General features: G+C 41.9%; 1 protein-coding gene across 7 annotated transcripts in view; it reads left to right on the top strand.

The window, feature by feature from the left end:
* Positions 1-22,542, top strand: part of celf4 (CUGBP, Elav-like family member 4) — a 1,183,497-nt gene that overhangs the window by 969,670 nt on the left and 191,285 nt on the right. For all 7 annotated transcript variants that reach the window (XM_080215459.1, XM_080215370.1, XM_080215109.1 and 4 more), the window contains exon 6: positions 17,618-17,761. In XM_080215459.1, coding sequence (XP_080071585.1) covers positions 17,618-17,761 — 144 coding nt within the window. The remainder of the gene's footprint in view (positions 1-17,617; positions 17,762-22,542) is intronic.

Here is a 22,542-nt window from a genome sequence, read left to right as displayed (position 1 = left end):
TGAATGGCAGAACGTGCCTCGAGGGGCTCCGCTCCTGTTTCTGTGTTCCCCAGTTTCCTTTATTCATGTGCGTTATTCTGAGGGTGTCTTTGGCAAAGGACAAGGAGGGGAAGAAAGAAAATGAGCTTACAAAGACACGGGACAAACTTCTGAAAGCAGGTAACATATTCCTGACGGAGCTGTGATAGGCTGCCTGTGATAATTGTCATTTTCTTTGTCATGGGACATGGGCGTCACTGGCTGGCCAACATTTATTGCCCATTGCTAGTTGCCATTGGAGGGCAGCTGAGAAGCAACAACATTGCTGTGGCTCTGAAGTCATGTGTAGGCCATACCAGGTAAGGACAACAGATTTCCTTCCCCAGAAGATATTAGTGAACCATGACAATTATGGTTTTTTTTCCTGACAATCGACAATGGGTTCACGGTCATCAGTAGATTCTTAATTGTAGATATTTTTTGTTGAATCCTGCCATGGCGGGATTCAAACCCAGGTCCCCAGAACATTAGCTCAGTTTCTGGATTAATAATCTAGCGATAATACCACTAGGCCATTGCCTCTCCACTGTCCCATTGCAAATGCAGACATAAGTTGGAATCATAGCATCAGACCAGATGCATGTTTTGCTGGTGATGGTAGATTAATTGAAAACCCAAAATACCCTCAGTCCTCAAAATACCTTCAATCATATGGCACATAATTCATTGGGGGAAAAAAAATCTACTTGTATTTCCAAATTTAACACGTTAAATATTTGCTTCTAATCATGTGTAAAAATAAAACTCAGGAAAACCTGAGAGGTGAAGTGTGGCGGAGGAGGAGGAAAGGAGATGGTTTCTGCCATGGGAAGAAGAAGGAAAATCAACCCCACTGGGTAACAGCTGCAAAAAACAACCCCCCTCCCCACCTCCCCACCCCCGGCATGGGAGTTAACAGAGCATGGAGAACATTTGACTTGGAGAAAGATTACAACATCTCACAGGGAAATTATAATGTAAAGCTGTGGACTGTCAAGGCAACTCATCTTGATCATTCTGCTGGCGCTTGATAATCCTCGTTCCCCACAAAGCATGTAATTAAAGCTGAGTTAGCACGTCTCAGAATTATTGTGGGCAGATTTATGAAAACCTGCCATTAGCAATATTTTGGCCATACAGATAAAAAGGAAGGCTCAAGTAATTACCATTTTATGTTATCTGTACCACGATAATTCACTTGAAAAGGGGCATCAGGATTGTCATGAGCGCTTCCTGCCTCGTCCCAGGTGGCCACGCTTCACACTGTTATATGTCACCCAAAGATATTATTTAGAATGCAGAGCGATTAAAGCCACTAACGTTAAAATAATGTCTTCTAATTCCTGCTGTGAATGGTGTGGCGGATCTTTTCCCTTCATCCTTGCTGTTATTCTACAAAGTGAACCGATAAATCACGGAGCTTGGAGATGACGCACTAAAAAAAGCCTTGCAGTCTGCGTGACTCTTTGAGCTGCTGTTATTGAGTTATGTCTGGCCTTAATTTCAATTAGAGCCAATGTCCTTACCAGTCAGACCTCAAATGTGTTATGCAGACAGAAGTACTCAGCGATCAGGCGGATGACATTTAGCAGCATAATTATATTCGATCAAAAAAAAACGTGCTTTGAGAAAGAAACTGAAGGTGGTTGCCGGGGTGCTGGGAGAGAATGAATTTAGCAAGGAGAGTGAAACAAGCACACGAAAGCAAATGAAAAGTATAAATGGAAAATACTGGAAAGGTGCAGCAGATCAGGGTGGCACAATGGGTGCCATCCCTATCTCTGAACTGGCAGTTCCAGCTGTGATTCTCAATTTAGGTCTTGTTGGCCAAGGAAGGTGCCATGGCCAAACATGTTGATCACCAACCTGTTAATCCTTCCAACGCGTAGCCAATGGCAAGTAGGTAAGAATGGGAGAGATTCCTGTTCAGACGTTTGATGGAGCCTCTCCAATCACTACAGCTCCCGACTATAGAAGACTGTAAAAGTGCACATTGCCACAGCCACTCAGGTTCTGGAAGAGGGAACACACCCCCACTCATTCAATCAGTTCAATGAGGCTCCCATCTCAAAGTGTGACTTTGGGTGGGATTTTCCAGTCCATCACAACACCAGAAATTCCCACCGGAAGTCAATGGACCTTTTGCTGGGCTGTCAGATTTTTCCATTCCATCCACAACAATGATTTCCCCTGGCAGGTGGGGCTAGAAAATCAAACCATTTGTCTTTCATTTTGAAACACTAATGAAATTGACTGCTCATTTTCTGTTTCATTTCATATTTTTAAAGAAGTCAAGAAGTTAAACTGAAATTTGAATTGTTATTTCCTGGGATGATAATTCAACTACAACCTGTTAGATGTTGTTCTAAACTGTGTGCCATGTGATTTGAATGGAAGTTTGGACTGTTCTTTAGTGAGCTGTTAATTATTGACATAATTGGGGTTGCATTGACACAACAGGGCTGTCACACAGATTTTCGCAGTTAACACAGTTCAGTGGAATTTTAGGTTGTTAATTTTGTCTGGCACCATGAGTTTGTTGGTGTTGTTGTTTATCGGTTTTATTTTAGTTTGAACAGAAATTTAATTAAACCTACCCAGATTGCACAAAAGGTTTCTGCAGCACTGCATTACACTATAGCAAGAAGCAAGATACTTAGAAAGAATCCACGAGTAGAATCTGATTCAAAGTAATCACTAAGACAACAACACAACATACATTAATACTTCACCAAATTTAAAGGCAAAGTATCCTTATTCTTAACCCAAAACAGCTGCAGAGAAGGGTGGAATATTACAGGGGCAGATAGCTTGCCCCCACCAGTAGCAAAGTCAGCTTGGAACTGACCTGCTCCATGAAACCCCACCCCACCCCACAGCCATAAAGCACTGTGGGTGGGTTAAAGGGACAGCCTGAGACACGTCCGCCTCTCATTGGAGAGAAGGGGAGGATCAATGGTGGGTTGAAGACTGTAAGTGGATTGCAAGAAGGGATATTTCTATATTAGGAGGGCTGGACCCTGATCCACTGACAGCAACCCCAGAAGATAGATGACCCTTCCTTCCTGCCCTTTGAAGAATTTGTTTCAAAAATTGGACTGGCCATTTCTGCCCAACTGCCAATGCAAATGTTTTATGGCATGGGCTGTGTATTAACAGCATCCATTGGCTTGGTAACAAGCCAAATTGACTCTTGATTATTTCTTTAAATATGGTGGTGCGGGACGTCAATTTTCAGGACTAGCCCAGCCCCTCGTATTATAGAGGCGAGCTAGTGGGTGGCCAGGAAGGTGGTGGGGTGCTATCAGCCCTACTTTACCTGCCCACCCCAAACCAAGAACACACTCATTAAATCCTGCCAAAGAAGTCATTATTCCACAGGCTGTTGGTTCCTTTTAACCTAAAACTTACATCAAATATTTCAATGAAGGAAAAGTTCTTTGACTCAGTACAATGTTCCGAAAGGAAGTCAGAGCAGATTGATCACATGACAATGATACTTCAATGCTTCATGTGTAACACCGAGATCTGATTAAAATATCTCCATCTGAAACATTCATCTGCCTTTCTCTTTCAAGTGCTGGCTGACCTGCGATGTATTTCCAACAATTCTGTTTCATTATTTCAAATTTCAGCATTTGCATTTAGTGTGTTCCATCTCATTTAAGCTGAGGCTGAGGGAGCTCACTTGAGGCCTACCAGTTGTCAATTACAGTGACCACAATCCGTAACAAAAAGCCGTCATCACTTCTGTTTGTTTCCTACCTCTATTCCTGAGGAGGATCGGTGTTTTCTGTTGTCAAAGCCGATTATGTGTATTCTTTTTTCTGATTTTGCCCATTAATTTCTTCCCTTCTTTGCAATGTAAATTACATTAAGTCACATCTGGAACTGACAGCACAGCTGCTGAGATCGCAACTTTTCTACCGTTTCCACTAAAACGTGGAGAGAAAAATCTGGACCAACAGAAGCAGAGAATATGAATGTGACCCCACATTGAAGTGGCAGCGTAGCGATCCTGAGAACAGAATTTATCCAATATGTAGTTGGATAATAGAAACGTTCTCTGAATGTTCTCGTTTCTTTTTCAATGATTTTAATAATTACTCCTCCTGAGTTTGCCTCCTACACAGCACGAACCAACAGAAGTAATCCTAAACAGAAAAGCCCTGCGCTGGGCAGTTATTTAAAAGTGGTACTTGAAGTTATAAACTTCCCAAGTGGCCAGTCAGTGATTTGTCCGCCATGATCTTAAGGTCATGACTTAATTTGAATTTGAATCGAGGGCTGCGGACTCTTAACGTGTGTTAACCACAGTGGGCTGGGGAGCAAGTGACAGCTGTGGGTAAATTCTGGAATATGGCAGTGGGGGGGAGGTAAAAGCAAAGCTGAGGAATGACGGGAGACAGACATCAGCAGTATTTAATTCAAAATTCAAGGGCATGTTTGATTCTAACACTATCTAAAACTGATTGGAGCGTGCGTGGTACATGTCACCATTTCTACCCTAAAATGGCAATAGGTGTCCTTTGTATGCTGTATTTACACAATTTACATATTAAAATGGGTATGCCACCTGGAGGAGACATGGCCTGGGTGGGATGGTCTTTGAGAGAGTGGGTGCAGACTTGATGGGCCAAATGGTCTCCTTCTGCACTGTAGAGATTTGCTACCTTTGACATTGTTGCCTCCAGATGAGCCTCATGTAACCTTCCCGTGTGGCCTCCAGCGTCAGCTCTGCCTCAGTTACATCAAAGGAGTGTGGAGTAAGTAGCGATGATCTTTGCGTCATCAGTGGAGACGGGAGAGGTTCCGGAGGATTGGAGGATTGCGGATGTGGTTCCTATATTCAAGAAAGGGAATAGAGGTAGCCCAGGAAATTATCGACCGGTGAGTCTAACCTCAGTGGTTGGTAAGTTGATGGGAAAGATCCTGAGACACAGGATTTATGAACATTTGGAGAAGTATAGTATGATCAAAAGTAGTCAGCACGGCTTTGATAAAGGCAGATTGTGTCTTACGAGCCTGGTTGAGTTTTTTGAAGATGTGACTAAACACATTGACGAAGGAAGAGCAGTAGATGTGGTTTATATGGACTTCAGCGAGGCGTTCGATAAGGTCCCCCATGCAAGGCTTATTGAGAAAGTGAGGGATCATGGGATCCAAGGGGACGTTGCTTTGTGGATCCAGAACTGGCTTGCCCGCAGAGGCAAAGAGTGGTTGTAGATGATTCTTTTTCTGCATGGAGGTCGGTCACCAGTGGGATCTGTCCTGAGACCCTTGCTCTTTGTGATTTTTATAAATGACTTGGATGAGGAAGTGGAGGGGTGGGTTGGTAAGTTTGCCAATGACATAAAGGTTGGAGGTGTTGTGGATAGTTTGGAGGGATGTCAGAAGTTGCAACAAGACATAGATAGGATGCAAGACTGGATGGAGAAGTGGCAGATGGACTTCAACCTGGTTCATTTTGGCAGGTCAAATGGGATGACGGAATATAATATTAAGGGTAAGGCTCTTAGCACTGTAGAGGATCAGAAGGATCTTGGGGTCCGGGTTCATAGGACTCTCAAATTGGCTTCGCAGGTAGAGGATGTGGCTAAGAAGGCGTATGGTGTACTGGCCTTCATCAATCGAGGAATTGAGTTTAGGAGTCGAGAGATAATGCTGCAGCTGTATAAGACCTTGTCAGACCCCATTTGGAGTACTGTGCTCAGTTATGGTCGCCTCATTGCAGGAAGGATGTGGAAGCCATTGAAAGGGTGCAGAGGAGATTTACAAGGATGTTGCCTGGATTGGGTGGCATGCCTTATGAGGATAAGTTGAGAGAGCTCGGTCTTTTCTCCTTAGAGAGACGAAGGGTGAGAGGTGATCTGATAGAGGTGTATTAGATGTTGAGAGGTATTGATCGGGTGGATTCTCAGAGGCTTTTTCCCAGGACTGAAATGACTGCCACAAGAGGACACAGGTTTAGGGTGCTGGAGAGTCGGATCACAGCAGATGTCAGGCGTAAATTTTTCACTCAGAGGGTGGTGGGTGGGTGGAATCGGCTGCCGTCAGTGGTGGTGGAGGCAAATTCATTAGGGTCTTTTAAGAGACTTCTGGATGAGTACATGTGACTTAATAGGATTGAGGGTTATAGGTAAGACTATTAGGTAGAGATAAGATCGGTGCAACTTGTGGGCCGAAGGGCCTATTTGTGCTGTGGTTTTTCTATGATTCTATGATTCTAAATGGGTGGGTGGAGATCACACAATCTATGGCTGTCTCACTGAAACAAGCAAAGGACAGTGACCTCTGTTTTTGTTCTCAGTTCATGGAATGGAAGTGACTTGGAGTGACTTTGTTAAGGGTTTTAAGGTTTTGAAAGGAGTTGATAGGGTAGGTAGAGAGAAACCTTGTCTACAAATGGGTTAGCAAGGAAAACAGGACAGAACCTTAACATATCAGAGCCAGGCGATTCAGGAGTGAAATTAAAAAAAAACTTCATGTAAAAGCTTGAACGCTCTCTTATATAAAGCACCAGATGCTAGCTAGGTCAGTTAATAATTCTAAATGTGAAATTGATAGATATTTGCTTGCCAAGGCTGTGGAACCAAAGTGGGTAGATATTTGGGATATAGATCAATGTGCAATGGACAAATGGCCTACAATCTTGTCTATGTTCCTACAATAAGAGAAATTAAATTTTAGTTTAAATTGGATGGATTTAATCTGATTGAGTGACCAAACACCATTCGCTGTGGAAAAGATATTTTAGAAAGTTGGTCAATAGAGAAAAATATAATTCCATGACCAGTGGCATGGCTTCATGACTGCTTGTGTTTGTTTACTTCCCAGCTTTTTCAGAGCTGTGACAGAGCCTAAACTTGAGTGTCAGTTGGGTCCCAGGGGCCACCCGTAAGTTTCTTGTTGGACAAAGCATTTGCTTGGATTCACACAATTAAACTATCACAGGCTCACCTGGTCATACCAATAATGCAAATACCTCGGAGAGCGGGGAATTCTTCGGCCATTCACACCGGTGGGATTCTCCAGTCCCGCTGGCATCACACTCGCTCCCATGAGTTTCATGGCATAACATCAAGTTGAAGTTCATTTGTTGGTCACAAGTAGGCTTACATTAACACTGTAATGAAGTTACTGTGAAAATCTGCCAGTCGGCACACTCCGGCGCCTGTTCGGGTACACTGAGAGAGAATTTAGCATGGACAATGCACCTAACGCAGAGATTATTTCACTCAAAGGGTGGTGAATCTGTGGAATTCTCTGCCCGTTGAAGTGGTGGAGGCTACCTCATTGAATATATTTAAGTCATGGGTAGATAGGTTTCTGATAGACAAGGGAATTAAGGGTTATGGGGAGAAAGTGGGAAAGTGGAACTGATCCACTTCAGATCAGCCATGATCTTATTGAATGGCGGGGCCGGCTTGAAGGGCTAGATGGCCTACTCCTGCTCCTATTTCTTATGTTCTTATTATTTCCTCGGGTGGAGCAGAGACTATTTCCTCGGGTGGAGCAGAGACTATTTCTTTGGGTGGATGTAGCTGTTACTAGGGGGCGTAACTATAAGGTTCATGGTGGGAGATATAGAAGGGATGTCCAAAGTAGATTCTTCACCCAGAGAGTGGTTGGGGTGTGGAATAGACTGCCTGCTGTGATCGTGGAGTCAGACACTTTAGGGACTTTCAAACGGTTATTGGATAGGCACATGGAGCACTCCAGAATTATAGGGAGGGGATAGCTTGATCTTGGGATTGGACATAGCTCAGCACAATATTGAGGGCCGAAGGGTCTGTACTGTGCTGTACTGTTCTATGTTCTACATCTATGTCCTAACCAGCATGTCTTTCAGACTGTGGGAGGAAACCGGAGCACCCGGAGGAAACCCACGCAGACACGGGGAGAACGTGAAAAATCCACACAGACAGTGACCCAAACTGGGAATCGAGCCTGGGTCCCAGATGCTGTGAGGCAGCTGTGCTAACCACTATGGCACTGTGCCACTCAGTGGGAAATCCTATTTGACAGCAGTGAGATCAGACAATGCCATTGCTAGTGAACAGCGCACCACCTCCTGCCACCCAGAAACACGCGGCTGGTAGGCCGGATAATTCCCACCTGAAATATTTCATACACTTTGCACTCTGAGTGACTGAAAGACAAGGCTGAGTTTTAGCAATGACTTCAGAATCCAAATCTCAGGCCAAAAAGCAATTCTGACTGTACACTTGCCAGCCGTGGGACCGTTCGATGATTTTGCTGCCGGCAGTTAGCCTGCAAATTTGCAAAGGGTTGGTGTCCAGGATCTGTGCTCTTCCTGATATTTACGAATGACCTGGAATTTGGTGCACAAGGCACAATTTCAAAACTTACAGACAACACGAAATGTAAAAGTATTGTGAGGAAGGATACATTTTTAAAAGGAGAGGCAAGAACAGAGGGACCTGTGTGTAGATGCGTACAAATCATTAAAGGTGGCAGGGCTGATTGAGAGGGCGAATAATAAAGGAAACGTCATCCTGGGATTGAACGATAGGAACAGAGAGGACAGGAGCAAGCATGTCAGTTTAATCCTGTATAAAACGTTGGTTTGGCCTCAATTGGAGTATAGTGGCCAGTTCAGGTTACAACACTTTAGGAAGGATGTGAAGCTGCAGAAAAGATTCATAAGAATGGATCCTTATCCAGAAACGTGTGTTATGGGGAGAAAGCAGGATTAGGCTATTGATTTGGATGATTAGTCATGACCGTAATGAATAGCTGAGCAGGCTTGAAGGGCTAAATGGCCTCCTCCTGCTCCTACCTTCTATGTTTCCGTTTCTATCAAATGAGCTACATTACGGGCTTGACTGTTTATCTTTAAATGCTTGTCAGTGTTTGCACTCTCAGGATTGTTTATCATTTGATGCCCAATCGCGGAATCACATCAGGCAGCAGAATTTTCTGTGGGGATTTGCAAGTACTGATTGAGTAAAGTCTGAACAACCAAAGGAATGGGCTGTTTGATTCGGTCAACCCAATCATTGGTACCTGGCATTGCTCCAGCACTGAAGTTCATTTTTTTATTTGTGTGGTAAGCAGAATGTCTTTCTGGCCTGATGGCAGCATCTCATAATTGGAAAATACCACTCACATAGTCAATGGATAGTGGCAGCATGCAATGGCTTGTTTAACCTGTGTGTCCCAATGACTACATTGGAGAAAGTTCTCTTCATCTGTCAGCTGGGCTTCTATCAAGGCCATGATATGGATGCAATCATTCATAATAAGCTCAAAGAACAAAGATCAAAGAAAATTACAGCACAGGAACAGGCTCTTCAGCCCTCCAAGCCTGCACCGACTGTGCTGCCTGACTTAATTAAAATCCCCTACGCTTCTGGAGATCATTTCCCACTATTCCCATTTCATTCATGTACTTGTCAAGACGCCCCTTAAAAGTCACTACCATATCCACTTCCACTACCTCCCCCCGCAACGAGTTCCAGGCACCCACCACTCTCTGTGTAAAAAATCTGCCTCGCACATCTCTTTTAAAACTTGCCCCTTGCATCTTAAACCAATGCCCCTCATGGATGGCAAGAGCCTTGTTCAAAAGTGAATGGACATTGTGGGGAGAAATACAGAGAGATCACTAATCAGCTGATGCAAGGATAAGTGGGGTGGGAAAGTTTTGAGATGATCAATACTATCTACGAACTGCAATTAAAATGTTACTTTTTCTGTGATGCATCCCTTATAATGTCTTTTTGATTGTTTTATCCGCTTGACTAAACCACAGCTGCACATCTCAATATGGTTTCAGAGATGTCCAGACATCTGCCTAAAATAAGCAGTTATTAACATAGCTGATCAAGTAGCGGAGTGTTTCTCAGGGGTCTTTCATTACAAGTCAAAACAGGTTAATGTTACCTTTTGAAATTGGTTCATGAAGACAATGCTAGAGTACTTTATGCATCTTTCTAAAATAAATCAGAATTCTAAGTGTTGGGTTCAGGGAACTGAACCATTTTTAACTGGTAAAGAATATTATATGTTAGCAATTGCCATCTATCCATTTCATTAACACTGAGCTTATAGAATGAGATGATGTATCTGGAATTTAAGTATGGTGATCTCTGTTGCTTCATTGCAACAGACACAGTTGTCTGCCTAGTAAAATTAACGGATGGAAAATAGTCATTTGGCAGTGCACAATTTGAATATTCTGAAAAAGGATGTGTTGTCAAAGTTTTTCAGCTTGCGCTTACCAGGACAATTCACAAGAATATTAAATGTAAATGGAACAACAATTTATACTGTAAGAGAAAAGAGCACTGGTTGGCAAGTGGACTCTGATTAGTCGAGTCAATGTCCTGATAAGTGCAGGATGGAAAATCACATACACCATAACTTCAGCATACGGAGCTCTCAATGGCTGCAAAGTTATGCCATCTACCACACAGAGACACAGAGCAGGATTTTCCAGTCTCAGAAATTCCCACCCCAGGTCAACAGACCTTTCAACTGCCTGTCAAATTGTTCATCACTTCTGAGATGATTCCCAAAGTGGGCAGGACTGGAAAATTCACCCCATGCTTCATGTTTCTGGATCAGTGACAGTACATAAATGATGTTCTTACATAAATTATTAATTTTTTCTGCAATTGTAGGAATATAGACATTAGTAAAATGAGCAAACTTTAATTGAGCAGACTTGAGTAATGGATAGGTGGAATGAACATCTAGCAAATTAGTTAATGTTATAGTGATTTAACCTTTGTCAAGTAACAAGAGCAGCATCAAGGGTAGCTAGGGATGAGCAATAAATGATTAATGAATATAAAAAAAGGCTTTGAGAGGGATATATCCGTGAACGATTGTTTGTGATGGCGCGTGATGACGTTTGCACTGCATTGTTTTCTTTCTTCTCACAATTGGTGGCATATGAGGCAGACAAAGCACACGCTTACATTTGTTTCCTTTACTAGATTTTTCCGGAACAGGTCACCAGCCTGTTGCCAGAGCCTTATAGCTTGAGGGCCACCACTCTGTATCAAACATGGCTGACCAGGACATTCTCCCAATCTAACCATCTTGCATAGGCATTCTGGAAAGATTTACAGGTTCATAGTCAACTTGTTTAGCCATGTTATGGACATATCTTCCATGGCCATCAAGTCATGGAATGCGACTCAACCCCAGAGTTTCTGGCTCAGAGGGAGGGACATCACCCACTGCACTACAAGACCTTCATAGTAACAGTGATTATGCATAAATTATTCAAATAAGAAGTATTTACTCATTATGGAACAGTATCCTAGCAAAATACATCTGATGATATGCCAGCATCTGGGCGAATTGTACAATTACTAAAGTGAGATGGGCTGTATGAGTCACACCCTCACATGGACTTTTTAACTGATCTTTCTCTGGAACGTCGATATAAAAAAAATTGTTAATGTTAATTGCCATTCTCTGTGATCGCATCCCTTGAACTTGACTAAAGCATTGAAAAAGTAGCATTCTTGTTTAGTTTTCTAAATTAACCAGTTGATTTGTTTAACTTATTCTTTCATGGGATATGGGTGTCATTGACAAGGCCATCCCGAATTGTTCTTGAACTCAAGGGCTTGCTAGGTCATTTCTGTGGATCTGAAGTCACCTATAGGCCAGATCAGTTAAAGATGGCAGATTTTCTTAATACCCAAAGGGTATTAGTGAACTTGATGGGGTTTTATGATAATTTATGACTGTTTCATTGTCACCATTATTGAGATTACCATTACATTTGAGATTTATTAATTGAATTTACATTCCACCAAGTGTCATTATGGGATTTGAGCATTAGCGTGGGCCTCTGGATGACTAGCCTAGTGACATTACTATGCCAACAGGTGCCCTTCCTTTATGCTACTGTGTACTGCCTGTTGGAGAGGAGGTTAGATTGTGTGTCTGCTCTCATCAGATGTTCAATTGGTCCATACGTGGCAAATGAAGCTCAGGTCCGAGGCTTTGGATGAGGTTAGGTGGCAGACAGAGAGTTTAGATGAGTAGGTGAACAAGGGATGAAAATTGATTAAGGAAAGAAAGAAAATTAAATGAAAATATAGTTAAACTCTGGGACAGAGCACGGTGGACCTGGGAAGGGAGTATAGATGGAGGTGATGCACGTGCAGAGCAAAGATTGGGCTGTTAAAATTGAGCCTGAGACTGGCATCTTGTCAGAGTTCTGCTATAAATAGAGTTTCTGAAATAATTTGAGATATTTTCCCTATATCAGGAAGCTTATCCCACAAGCTGATCGCTCTTTGTGTGGAGGGGAGTTATAGGTTTATGCTGGTAATCCCTCTGTCATTTTATGCCTGGGAACATCCATTATCCAGACATTGACACTATTATCAAAACCTTCGCCTCAGTTCAGCCTGAGAACAGCTGAGGGGTGTCATGGTGGCTGTGTCTTCATGATTTTTATTTTGCCATAATGTCATTGGAGAGAATTGTTGTTTTATTGAAAGTAATTGGGGAGAAAATTAAAATTGGCAGTAAAAGTGGTGTTTAATATGATTGGTAAATACAAGAAAATGGACAGCAATTTACCTAATAATGGACAAAGAAGGATAATTGATTAATTAAGAAAATGAAATTTGACAGATTTGCCAGCCACAATGTAGACAAAGGAAATGACAGATCAAGAACTTTTACCATAACTATATATGCATTTTAATTACAAAGTTGAATGAAAATGGTAACACATTCACATTCTTTTTTATCAAGAATTCCTTCTCAGTGCTCACTTCTGACTTTTGACAAACATTTGGGAGCCAATGAGTTATTTGCTTAACTTGAATTAATCAAATAAATTAGCACACTTCACTTTATTTTACATTGCAATACAAATTTAATACAATTAAGAAATTATTCTAATGATGATGAGCAGGAAATGATTTTGCACATTAAAAAATACTTTACTCCAGGATATGTAAGATGAAGGAGCATCAGTTGGAATGACGTCTATATGTTGTCTTGTGAAATTCTTCTTGTTAGCCTCTGTAGTGCAGCAAGTAGACATGCAGAAGTCTGTGTAGAACCAGAAGTAAACTGATCTTTGTTTGCTGGAGATTTTCTGATTTGGATAACAAATATACTCGAAGCATGCATTTGAAGCATGCATTTATGCACTAACCTGATGAAGGGGCAGTGCTCCGAAAGCTTGTGCTACCAAATAAACCTGTTGGACTTCAACCTGGTGCTGTGAGACTTCTTACTGTACTCACCCCAGTCCAACGCTGGCATCTCCACATCATTATGCATAAAGATTAAGGAACCAGAGCTTGATTTCATTGGAAAAGAGGAGACTTCAAGGTGACTTAATTGAGGTTTAAAGATTATGAGAGGAAATTAAAATGTTCACCATAATGAAATATTTGAATACCAGGGGAACATACGTTAAAATGAGGAAGTCAGGATGAACTTTACCGCCCAAAAGGTGTTGTTTAATGAATTGTCAGAGAGAGTCATTAATGCAAATGGATTCAAAAGCCCATTAGATGCATTTCTGGTGAGAAAAGGGATAGAGAAATACAAAGAGAAGGCTGTACTCGAAATTCTGGGTATGATGTGGATACAGTATTGTTTTCGGTACAATGGTGTGGCTGCTCCAGTAAGTGGCATATGAGATCACACTGAACAATCCCTCATTGGACAACAGCCCAACCTGGGAATGTAACTACAGGACTCCCTTGTGTCCTTCACAAATAGCAGGTCATTAATTTGTTATCTTTGCAAAAATCTGCAAGTGGAGAGGTGAGTGCCTCAGAATAGCTCAGCACAGTTCCAGATGGTCAGTCAAAGTAAAACTGTCAAAGGTCTGAGGGGAATGAAAAATTGGATTAAAAACAAAAACATAAAAGTCAGTCTTGAAATAAATTTAAATGACTCTAACCCATCTCCCTCCAATGTATCGGAGCTCATGGTGAAAAGCCAAAACCACCCAAAATTGGCATCTAATCCATCTGTTCCTTCTCAGAATAGCACAAAAAGCTAAGAGTGGCTAAAAACTTGTTGTCCAAATTGCAAAGGAGTTTAAACAAAGGCAAAATAATGTCAATGCTAGAAATCTGCAGCAAGTCAGAAAATGCCAGAAAGACTAAACGCGTCGGATTGCACCTTTGGAAAGAGAATAGTTCACATTTCAGGTCATCAAATCTTCATCATGATGGCAAAAGCTGCAGATGTAACAGAGACTGGGAAAGGCAGAGAGGAAGGAAAGAACAAAACACAATGTCTATGATAGTCTCAAAGGTAGGCAAGATTAAATGATGAAAAGGACGATGAAGTAATGCAACGAAGGAAGGAATGGGGCAAGTAAAGATATCACATCAGCGATGATCACATCGAATGGTGGAACAGATTCAATGGGCCGAATGGCCAACTTCTGTTCCAAGGTCTTACGGTCTAAACAATGTGTCTAGAGGAGATGTAAATGACAATGGCAGAATTATTACCAACGCCTGCTGTCCAAAGTTCGACAGAACCTCGAGGAGCATTACCTCATCATGCAGTTAGGCACTTTACAGCCTCTGGATTCAACGTTTAGTTTAACAATTACAGTTCACTCATCACTGCTTCCATTTTTCAGATTCCAGCACCTTCTGCATTTTGTTTTTATTTTCCTCTAAACCAACTACTTGTTTCTTGGTGGCTCCGTTGCCACTCCATTTTCCTTAATCCATCATCCCTTCTGTTATTTAGTCTCTCCTGCCTTCCACTCCATCACAGGCATTCCCTTTTGTTCTCCTGTCTCCCCACAATCCCTGTCCCCATCCCTACCTCCTTACATTGCCTGTGGACTTGCTTCAAACCTGTTGCAACCCTAATTGTTTGCCAGCTCTGATGAAAGCTCATCGAACTGGAACACTATATTCTGCTTCTTTCTCCATGGGTGCTGCCTGACCTGAGTATTTCCGGCACTTGCCTCTTTTTATTGCAAAGGAGCTTGCTCAAACTCCTGACTTTGACAGGTTTAATGCTAAATACAAGCGGAATAACAATTGAGATTCCATCATCTTCAGTCATGACTTGCTCTCACCCATGAAAAACAAATAACAACTGCCTTAAAATTGTGCTGTAGGGTAATAAAATAGACAGATCAGTGTTTTTTGGTGAAATAATAGGGAAGAATTTAATAAAAACACATTACGCATTCAAACACTAACAGTCCACAACGGAATGGGATAGGGACTGAAAAGTGTGCACTTGCTCATCAAAATACTAAGTTTAAGTATCAAACCATCATTAGATTTATGTTTTGCTGTGTTATATAAAAGTCATATGTTTTATGTATTGGGTTTATGTTATGTCTTTTTGTGCCCAGTTGGGTACTGAAAATCTAAGACATTTTGACTAACTACCTTGAGTCCCTGTTACAGCCTCTTGAAACGAGAACTGAAAACAATTCATCAAAGTTAATCCCAGTGCTCCGAGGATTTATATATAAAGTAACCAAGTTAACTTTTGACAAGAAGCCTTTCTCTTGCCCCTAGCTTCCAACAGCACCCACCTAGGAATACTACTTCTTGTTATTTTGGTGATACAGTCATAGTTCTTTTTCCTCTGATTGTGTTCCTCCTATATTCCAAGTGCATCACGTTCTACATATTCTTTAGCCTCCACACTGCATCCCCGCTGTATGCTCCCACCTTGCCTTATTTATGTTTCAGGACTTCAAAACTGGAACTCCTTGCTGCCATCTACCTGCAGTGTTCCCTTTTCCCTCTCATCTACTCTGAGACTCAAACTTCATATCATGTGACCATTTATTTTTATTTCAGCCTGTCTATGTTCTCTGTTCAACTTTGCTGGTAGCATACTCTGTGGGCGTTAACTCCTCATGTAGCTGCCTCAGGATGGTTTTGCTTCTTTACATCATTGAAACCACAAAAACCCTACAGTGCATAAGGAGACCATTCGGCCCATTGAGTCTGCACCGAGAAAAATCCCACTTGTGCCCTATCCCCGTCATCCCACATATTTACCCCACTAATCCCTCTAACCTACACATCACAGGACACGAAGGGGCAATTTAGCATGGCCAATGAACCTAACCCGCACACATCTATGGAAGGTGAGAGGAAACCGGAGCACCCAGAGGAAACCCACACAGACACAGGGAGAATGTTCAAACCCCACAAAGGCAGTGACCCAAGCCAGGAATTGAACCCTGATCCCTGGAGCTGTGAGGCAGCAATGCTAACCACTGTGCTGCCCATTGGTGTGCCTCCACTTCATAAACTACATTATTACTCAGGAAGAGAACTTTTTTTTACTTTTTAGAGAGGTATCAATTATCACTCAATAGGGTAGAAATTCATCTTGACAGGCTATGCAAAAGAGGGGTGACACGGTAGCACAGTGGTTAGCACTGCTGCTTCACAGCTCCATGGACCTGAGTTCGATTCCCGGCTCGGGTCACTGTCTATGTGGAGTCTGCACATTCTCCTCGTGTCTGCATGGGTTTCCTCCGGGTGCTCCAGTTTCCTCCCACAGTCCAAAGATGTGCAGCTTAGGTTGATTGGCCGTGCTAAAATTGCCCTTAGTGTCCTGAGATGCATAGGTTAGAAGGATTATTGGGTAAAATATGTAGGGATATGGGGTTAAGACCTGCGTGGGATTGTGGTCCAACAATCCTACCCAGGGATTTGAGTCTAGGTGACCCTTCGTCAGAGCAGACGAAGCTCTGATGAAGGGTCACCCAAAGTCGAAACGTTGGCTCTATTCTCTCTCCTCAGATGTTGTCAGACCGGCTGAGATTTTCCAGCATTTTCTGTTTCTCTTTTAGCTCGATATATCATAAATCCATTCAAAAGTGCGGTCAATGAAACAGAATACCAGGCATTGCATTTCATCAGCTGGTCCAGTATCACTCATTGTGTGCCCTGAAGAATTTTTAAATGGTCGGGGAAGCACAGTTGGTCTACATTACACTGGTCAGTTCACACTCCATTATTCTCAATGCTATGTTCTGACCCTAACTCTACTGCATGATTGTCCCTGTAAACAGCCGACTTGAATCCGGTGGCAACGAGTCACAGTGCCACCAATCTTGGTCAGGTTCGCATTTGGGAGAACAAACTGCTTCGATTGCCCTGTGCGCAACTATCAAAATTCCATGAGCCCCACAGAGTTTAAGGGAACAAGTTCTCATCTGGATCTGTAAACAAAAGTATGTTCTTCTATTGCTTTACGCAGCAGCCCGAGTATTAATAAACTGGCCCCAAAGTAAGCCGAGAGTGAAATGGGATTGCTTGAAGGAGGCATTATGAAAGTGAAATTTTAAAAAGACCAGGAGTCAGGATGTGTTGCAGTCCAGATAATTTGATTGTGCCGATAACAGATGATGCTCAGAAAAGAAATGAACCGCAGCTTGTTTGTTCTCTCCGTTATCACCAAAAACATGTTTTTCACAAATTGAAAACGTACAACCTTCCTGTCCTAAATATTGCAAATCAAAGTCAGAAGCAGCAAGGGCTCAATGAGACGGCTGGGGGGTTACAGGGAGTCACGGTGGTGCTGCTTGGCAACTCTATTGATTTGTTTTCTCTTTCTTCTTTCTGCCTTTCAGGGGGCATCTTCGAGCCTAGTGGTAAAATTTGCGGACACCGACAAGGAACGCACAATGCGTCGCATGCAGCAAATGGCAGGGCAGATGGGGATGTTCAACCCAATGGCAATTCAATTTGGTGCATACGGTGCCTACGCTCAAGCGGTAAGTGGCACCTTATTTCATTCCAGAAGCAGAGAACAATTTCTGAACGCCCATGCACACTGTTCCTGGCTATGAAGGAGTAAAAGTGCTTATCTTGTCCAGCAAATTGAATTAGAACAGGAATAATTCATGTTTTCAGTAAAGTGTTACTAATATGCAAATCTACAATTATTACAGTAATGATACATTAATATATCTATAATGGATATATTATAATATATCTATATGTAACAGCTGTATTATATATTCATATATCTACATTACATCGATACAATTTTCCTCTATTTTAAACGCTCCAGTCAAAAAAGTGTAACTGCGTACTTATGAATAGTAGATTTCGGTAATCTTTGCTGCAGTAACTCAAATACCCGAGTCGTTTAAAGTAGCATTGTTACCATGGAAACACTTTCTTGCAAGACAGCTTATAGTGGTTTTATATAGACCTGGTAGCAACGCTGAGTGATATGATTGCCTTGGTCGGTTGCAACGAGCACTGCTAATAATTTTAAAAGAAAAATTCAGCCGAAATTCTGAGAGCCTCAACAATAATAGTTTGCATTGCGTTTGGTCAAGGAGCCAAAAGCAAAGTTCTGGTGCCTCGTCACTGAGAGCTGCAGTTCACAGCGCTGATCCAGCAGTGAGGTCTGCTCATTTACATAGCTTCCCGCTGTTGTTGGCACTTTGTGAAAGTCCAGTGGCGAATTGGATGCTGGGGTCAGGACTGCATTGTCTGTCAGCAATAGATAATAAAATAAACTGGCTGCTCTCAATCTAATAGGAATTGGGATTTTTTTTAAAAAAAATCTGTCAATTCATTCATGGGATGTGGGCTTCTATGGCTAGCCCAGCACTTATTACCCATCCCACTTGCCCTTGAGAAGGTAGTGGTGAGCTGCCTTCTTGAGCTGCTGCAGTCCATGTGGTGTAAGAAAAACCCACAGTGCTGTTGGGGAGAGAGTTCCAGGATTTTGACGCAGCCACAGTGAAGGAATGATGATACACTTTCAAATCAGGGTGGTGAATGGCTTGGGGAAAACTTCCAGATGGTAGTGCTCCCAGATATCGAGTTACCTTTGTGCTTCTAGATGTTAGCAGTCATGGGTTTGGAAGGTGCTACCAAAGGAGCCTTGGTAAGTTCCTGTAATGCATCTTGTAGATGGCACACACTGGGTGTCAGTGGTGGAGGTATTGACTGTTTATGGATAGCAATCAAGCAGGCTGCATTGTCCTGGATAGCATCACATCTCTTGACTGTTATTGGAGCTGCATTCATCCAGTCAAGTGGAGAGCATTCCATCAAACTCTTGATGTGCCTTGTAGATGGTGTGTATAATTGAAAAGGACTATGGGCAAACTGCAGGGACACGGGACTAATTGGATAACTGTTTCTGAGATCCAGCTCAGACACAATGGGCCAATTGGCTTCCTTCTGTACTACTTAATTCCCTGATTTGAACTGAGTCAACTTTTGTTGTTAAAAGTTGTCTGGGACCACAACAAGCCCATTCATAGGTCAACCTCTGGAAGCCAAGCATCAGGAAATGGAGATATGAAGAGTAATTCTGAAGATGGAGCCTTTGCCTTAGCAGTGATTTAAAATAGATCCTGATAACCTCACTCTGGCAGCAGGGGAAGGAGATAACTCTCAGCAACCCCACTCTTCCTTGATGCCAGGTTCATTCATAAAGCACTGAGTGTATTTGAATGAGAGACCCATCCCCCCTACACCCCCACTGCTCTCCAGGAGCCTGCAAGCAACCCAGGGTTTGCTTATCATTCTGCCCATTTGGTAAGTCCCCCAACCCACTTCTTGGTTAATACCAGTGACAGTGGGATGATGCCCTTATATGGATATTAATTCTCCACTTAAAAGACCTCAATTAGTGTCTGGAGGGGCTGTGGGAATGCCTTCCATGGACATTCCCACCACACACTTAATCAAAGTGGAGACAGGAAAGTGACAAAGTCTCTACCCACCACCCTCCCAGCTGAGTAAATGTCCCCTGGCACTCAACTTACCATGGGCATGAAATTCTGCCCAGTGTTTTAGAGTTGAAAGTGATGTTTCACTTTCACTTTTCACAGGAACAGATGCAGTTGAGAGGAAATAAATCTCAGATTCAAACAGAAAAATTAAGGCTGAGTTTAAAACAACATATGTATAAATATATTAAGAAATAGCAGTATCAGAAAAAATAACAAGACTCTCAAGCAAACTCTGCATAAGGACAATATGAAAAAAGATAGTGTTGGAAAGACTCACTAGGTCAGGCAGCATCTATGGAGAGAGAAATTGAGTTGACATTAACCTTTCTGATGAAGTGTCATCAACCTGAAAGGTTTCTCTCCTCACAGATACCATCTGACCTGCAGAGTATTTCTATTGTTTCCTGTTTTTATTTCATGTTTCTATCATCCATTGTGTTTTGTTTTTACATATAAAGGCTTAATACTGTTAAACATGCAAAGGCTATCCAGGCAGACCCAAAACATTTCCCTGGCACGCTTAATTATCATAGGCAAATAAACACAGGTAAAATTTCTGTGATGTAATAGAACATTTCCCACCAATCTGGGAAGATAATTGGGTAAAGCTGATTAAGTTAACATTACCCAATTCATTCCTAAGTGTTCATTTTGTATTAAGAACAGTAATCAGAGTATTTTTCCTGCCCTGCGTAGCTTGATATTTTGTTATTCAATGTATTGTGTATTATGTAAAGATACACATTACAATAAACACTGTGTAATATTCAACACACCATGAAATTAGTACATATTTTAAGCTGGATAGCAGATTCTAGATTGTGTACATTGTCAAGGATACGTTACAGTGTTTATTCAGAAAGGTTTATATGACAAATTGGTATTATGATAAAACGAACTGAAAGTGAGTCAAGGAGGAAATTGAATGGATTGCCAGCTGTCAAATGAGAAAGTGTTAAGGGTGAGCATGAGTGTGAGAGCCTTGTGGCAATAACTGCTGACATCCTTCTTAGTTGTCTCCATGCTGAGCTGCCACATTTGGAGGCCAAAGCCGCAGTGATTTTGGCAACATCTGTATGTTTTTATGTGTAAAGGAAGAATTTATAATATTAAAGTTTAAAGTTTACTTATTAGTGTCACAAGTCGGCTTACATTAACACTGCAGTGAAGTTACTGTGAAAATCCCCTGGTCACCACACTCTGGCACCTGTCCAGGTACACTGAGGGAGAATTTAGCATGGCCAATACAGCTAACCAGCACATTTTTTTGGACTATGGGAGGAAACCAGAGCACCCAGAGGAAACCCACGCAGATACAGGGAGAACATGCAGACTCTGTACAAACAATGACCCAAGCCAAGAATCAAACCCAGGTCCCTAGAGCTGTGAGGAAGCAGTGCTGACCACAATGCCACCATGCTGCCCATGTGCCACTGTGCTGCCTGTCAAATGAGTTTTTTATACCAGGAGTGCATTTCACAAACTTGGATGACGAAGTTAACTCGCTTGACAGGATTTCCCACCCATTCATTCCTAAAATTTACTCTATCCAATATAAATATCTGACAAGGTATATAGTACTCTGTGTTGTCAAGTTTGACTTAAAATAGCTTAATTTGAAGTCAGAATGATGCGGATTGTCCCAAGCAATTTAAGTGAATGTCTCAGAATTACAATTTTACCGCAAAATGATTCACTCTATAACGAATTGGGGAAAAAACGCCAAGCAATTTTAAAATTCAGTTCATTTTAACATCTTGACCATACATGTAATAGTGAATAATCCTCTTCCATAAGCAGTGCTTCCTGAATCTAGCTTGGTGTAACTAATTACATTTTTATAGTGCATTCTTGGAATTTTTTTTATTCCCTAATATCCTGTTGAAGTTCTAGTACAAACTCAAAAATTATTCTGCAAAGTATTGATGAATACAATATGATTTTGAGCGTGTATGTGGGTGAGTAGGATTTTCTGCTGCTAATGTTAGACCCACTTATTGAGAAGTATTTTCGACAATCCCTTCAAAATTGCATGAAATGTCTGTGCAGCGTCTGCGCATTCTCCCCGTGTCTGCGTGGTTTTCCTCCCAGTGCTCCGGTTTCCTCCCACACTCTGAAGATGTACAGGTTAGGTGAATTGATCACGCTAAACTGCCACTTAGTGTCAGGGGAACTGACAGGGTAAATGCACGGGGTTATGGGAGTAGTGCCTGGGTGGGATTGTTGTCAGTTACAGGCTTGATGGGCTGAATGGCCTCCTGCTCTTTTATGATTCTATGAAATGGAGAAACCCCCAGTGTTTGGAGGTACTAATGTCATAATGCAAATCACGTTCATCCTGACAATTAAATATTATCAACTTCATTCACTGTTAACATTACAGCATCTGAAGCGTCTTATTTTGTGAGATTCTTAATTCTGCTATTCTGTAGTGGATAAAAATGTCTTGTTCGCATATACGCACAGCACTGGGGAACTGGAGTGTGTGACAGCAGCAGAGACACTAATTAATTCTGGTACAGCAGCTAACGATGGTGTAGAGAGCATGAATCAGCTGTCATGCTGCATGCGCCATCTAGTGAGCCTGATGCCCCACAGTCTCTGATTCTTCAAATAACGTCTTCTACACAAACCTTAATCTGCTAAACGGTTGATCGGGCAACTGCCCTTTTTCGTGTATTTTAAAATGAAAACCATAATACTTTTAAAAAATTTAAATCTCCTGCATCTTGTGGGACATAAGTCCTGTCTGGTGGCTTGTTATTAAGAATTTGTCACTTCATTTTATCCATTGT

Source organism: Carcharhinus amblyrhynchos, chromosome 1 (assembly GCF_965287045.1).
Source record: "Carcharhinus amblyrhynchos chromosome 1, sCarAmb.v2.hapA, whole genome shotgun sequence".
In the NCBI taxonomy this organism is placed as follows: Eukaryota; Metazoa; Chordata; class Chondrichthyes; order Carcharhiniformes; family Carcharhinidae; genus Carcharhinus; species Carcharhinus amblyrhynchos.
This window is presented reverse-complemented; position numbering and strand designations above follow the sequence as displayed.